The sequence below is a fragment of the Limulus polyphemus genome, unplaced genomic scaffold (genome assembly GCF_000517525.1).
Source record: "Limulus polyphemus unplaced genomic scaffold, Limulus_polyphemus-2.1.2 Scaffold5006, whole genome shotgun sequence".
Classification (NCBI taxonomy): Eukaryota; Metazoa; Arthropoda; class Merostomata; order Xiphosura; family Limulidae; genus Limulus; species Limulus polyphemus.
The window spans coordinates 34956-39529 of NW_013670616.1; the positions used below are offsets into that span (position 1 = coordinate 34956).

Below are 4574 nucleotides of genomic sequence, written 5' to 3' on the forward strand. Positions count from 1 at the left end.
CCTCGTGTAGCTTTGCGCGAAATTCATAACAAACAAACTTATTGTGTAATACAAAACGTATGAATGATAATTCATATGAAAATTTTCTTTTGAAACAATTTCAGTGTTCCTTTAAGTAACGAAAAACCTTGAGTAACGCATATTTATATTAAAACAGTTCCCCAGTTCCCCTTGATTGCTGACAAACACAGTAATTTGTCAATCGAGACGCTGTTTATTTACACTATTGTCTGACATTAAGTTGTCCTCGGAAATTGTTAGCTATTACATCTGAGTATTGGTATTTAATGATTGTTTGAGAAGAATTAATAGAAGTTAAGTGTCACAGCCCTTAAAAACTTTACTTCATTATAATTAATTTACTATATTTATTTAGAAAAGCATGGCGGAATATATATATATATATATATACAAAACAAAACAAAAAAACTTTATGTGACGTAAAACTATCTTTTTTTCAAGGACGATCTCTTATTGGTCAAGAGCTGGTAGCTGCTTCAATAACAGCAAAGTTAAAAGTGGCGTCCTCTAGTGTCTTATAGTGAAACTAATACTCAAATAACTTATTCACAATTTTTATAGAAGAAACACCACCCAAGCAGCTCCCTGTCCCAAGCTTCTAAAGAAAAATAAATTTGCAAATAGCACCATCTCAGGTCCTAACGAAGAAAATACGAATGAATTGGAGAAAATGATAACCTAACAAAACTGTCACTTTGCTCTCAAAGTTTTTTTTTTTTCATTTAAAATTTATTAAAAACAGGTAATAAAGATGTTGATTCTACTGTTATCACTTGCAAAAATTATCTCAATGTGAAGGTAGGGGGCGCAACGAAACTTTACTGAACTAGGAGCACTGATATTTAAAACACGTCCCTAAATTAAATGTCATTTGGCCCGGCATGGCCAGGTGGATAAGGCGCTCGACTCGCAATCTGAGGGTGGCGGGTTCTAATCCCCGTCCCACCAAATATGCTCGCCCTTTCAGCCGTGGGGGCGTTATAATGTGACAGTCAATCCCACTATTCGTTGGTAAAAGAGTAGCCCAAGAATTGGGGGTAGTCTTACACTGCTAAATTAGGGACGGCTAGCGCAGATAGCCCTCGTGTAGCTTTGCGCGAAATTCAAACAAACAAAATATATGTCATTTTGGTCAAAGTGCCATCTACAAATAGCGTGCGTCATTTGTTCCAAATAACGTGATGTAATTCTATGTCCACAATCCAACTATCATTCATGAAGATTTCTTGTTATTATTATTTCTTTGTCACTGATACAAAAAAAGCTTGTATGTCTGCTGTTAAGTATGAAGCTACACAATGGCCTATTTGTGCTTTGCCTTCCATGCGTTTTAGCGTTACAGGTCCAGAGACTTACTACTGACTCACTGAGGGGAGGAACTTTTAAAGGTTTCCAGTATATTTCAGTTTGTGGGTGTAATTTAAGTCAGGATCTCACTGGCGAATACGTCAGATAATTAGTGGAATTACAAGAAAAAAATTCATTTTTATCACGTTAGGTGTGGAATTACTAAGTTTTAATTGTTTGTTTGTTATGAATTTCGCGCAAGGCTACACGAGGGCTATCTGCGCTAGCCGTCCCTAATTTAGCAGTGTAAGACTAGAAGGAAGACAGCTAGTCATCACCCCCCACCGCCAACTCTTGGGCTACTCTTTTACCAACGAATAGTGGGATTGACCTTCACATTATAACGCCCTCCATCGCTGAAAGGGCGAGCATATTTGGTGTGACGGGAATTCGAACCCGCGACCCTCAGATTGCGAGTCGAGCGCCCTAACCACCTGGCCATGCCGGAGCCTCTAAGTTTTAAAAAATTACGTTTTTATCACGTTAGGTGTGGAATTACTACTTTATTAATCTGATATTTTTTTAAATTATGGATATTAATTAAAATAAAACGTACTTATAACTAAGATTATGTTGAGAAAGAAAATTTATAATATTCTAAAATTAATAAGAATAAAAAATTAACAAAACCAGAAATTATTTTAAAATAACTTTTAAAATGACAGAAAATTCGAGAAATTAAGATATATATATATATATGTATGTGTATTAAAAATCGAAATTTACGTTTAATTTTAAAAGATAAAACACCACACGTTTGGTCTACTCCTGCAGTCAACATTAAAATATTGAGCATGCGCCGTAAACACAGACGTTAACCCTTTCCGTAGAAGTTACTGGATATGAAATCCATTCTGGGAAGTCAACTTTTAACATGTTAACTCTTTTTTTTTTTTTTTAGTTCGACTTTGTGTTCTGGAGAAGAACATACAATCTTGCCTGTCCATGTCCCAAGAAATGCCAAACTATGTTTTATGTGTTGAAGGACGAGACAAGTAAGTATCACTAGAGAAACAAAAACATGAAATTAGTTAGTGCTATCGCCGAGTTCTGTTGGTTTAATTTCGATTTCACATTTTCAGTCTAATTAATAATCATTCAGTACTTTATATAGACGTAATCCATACCTGTCAACACTGAGGGGTAACAAATGGGGAGACTTTTTGTGGAGGCACTGCAAAAACAAGTAGCGCCCCCTGGTGGGGTTTAATTTCGATTTCACATCAGTGTTGACAGGTATGGATTACGTCTATATAAAGTACTGAATGATTATTAATTAGACTGAAAAGGGTTACCAAATGGGGAGACATTTTTTGTGGAGGCACTGCAAAAACAAATAGCGTCCCCTGGTGGGGAAGCATGCTCTCCCAGAAAATTTAGAAACAAAGATGTACTTTTATGCATTCTGGGGAAACTTCAGACAGTTATTTACACTTATAAGATTGAAATGATGTTTTCATTTACAGTGGGCTTATATACTAATAGAATCACAGTCGTCTGTTAATATCGTTATAAACTTTTATTGTAAGAATTGAAAAAAAAAGATACACATATATTGATTCGTTATATTCGTATGTTGCACTTTTTGGCTTCTTTCAATACCTGCTTGCTGGGCTTGTATTTACTGATTGATTTGAATTTACAGTTTAAAAGGGCACTTACTGTGTCATGCCCTAAATCAGCCCTGTTCTCTGTTACGATCTTTCTCGTCATTGAAAATGACCTTTAGCTCGATACCTTGGAATGTGGTACAACAAGCAGACAATATAACACAACAATGTAAATATTTACTTTATCCTGGTGGACACTCTGTGAAGTTGAATTTTGCGAATATTTTCTTTTTGTTAAATTATTTAAAAGGTTGATATCGGGAGATCCTGGTCCTTTCCATATCGGGAAAGTTGACAGGCATGCGTAATCTAATTAATGACTATTTAGTACCTTATATAGAACGTTCCTAATTAATATTTGCTATAAAAAAAGATTCAAATATATGATTATTTAATAATTTATGTAGACGTAACCTAATTAATGATTATTTAATAATTTATATAGACGTAACTAAATTAATGATTATTTAATAATTTATATAGACGTAACCAAATTAATGATTATTTAATAATTTGTATAGACGTAACCTAATTAATGATTATTTAATAATTTATATAGACGTAACCCAATTAATGATTATTTAATAATTTATATAGACGTAACCAAATTAATGATTATTTAATAATTTATATAGACGTAACCTAATTAATGATTATTTAATACTTTATATAGACGTAACCTAATTAATGATTATTTAATACCTTATATAGACCTAACCTAATTAATGATTATTTAATACTTTATATAGACGTAACCTAATTAATGATTATTTAATACCTTATATAGACATAGTCTGATTTATGGTTATTTAATACTTTATATAGACGTAACCAAATTAATGATTATTTAATACTTTATATAGACGTAATCTAATTAAGGATTATTTAATACTTTATATTGACGTAATCTAATTGATCGTTATTTAATACCTTATATAGACATAGTCTGATTTATGGTTATTTAATACTTTATATATATATATGGAGCCTAATTAATGATTATTTTATATATAAACATAGTCTGATTTATGGTTATTTAATACTTTATATATATATATATAGATGGAGCCTAACTAATGATTATATATACGTTATTTATAGAAGTAACATTATTAATGATTAGTTATTCCTATTGACTGATAACATAGAATTAAAATTCAACATGCTGCTGTAAATTAATTTCTCAAGCATTATTGTTTTAACCTAATTTTTTGCTAAAAACATCAAATACAATTATGTACAATAAAAAAAACAACTTCTTAAGCAAAACGTCTACATTGAATCGTAGTGGTTTAATTTGTTTGGTTATTAATTACACTGGCGCCCCCCAGTGGCACAGCGGTATGTCTGCGGACTTACAACGCTTGAATCCGGTTTTCGATACCCATGGTGGGCAGAGCACAGATAGCCCATTGTGTAGCTTTGTGCTTAATTACAAATAAACAAACAATAAACAAACACTGGTCCGCGAATTTAAACTTCATAAAAGTTTTTTTTTGTTTTAATAATGGATTTTGCAAAATTCAGCTATGTTGATTTCAAAAATAATATTATTTTTTTTTTCTATCACGTAAGGATTTTTTACAAATCGGGAAG

The 4574-nt window shown here is 32.1% G+C and overlaps 1 protein-coding gene across 2 annotated transcripts in view; it reads left to right on the top strand.

Annotated features, from left to right (window-relative positions):
* Positions 1 to 4574, top strand: part of LOC106471985 (melanotransferrin-like) — a 45569-nt gene that overhangs the window by 25012 nt on the left and 15983 nt on the right. For both annotated transcript variants that reach the window (XM_022400599.1, XM_013932614.2), the window contains exon 2: positions 2270 to 2363. In XM_022400599.1, coding sequence (XP_022256307.1) covers positions 2314 to 2363 — 50 coding nt within the window. In that variant the 5' untranslated portion in view covers positions 2270 to 2313. The remainder of the gene's footprint in view (positions 1 to 2269; positions 2364 to 4574) is intronic.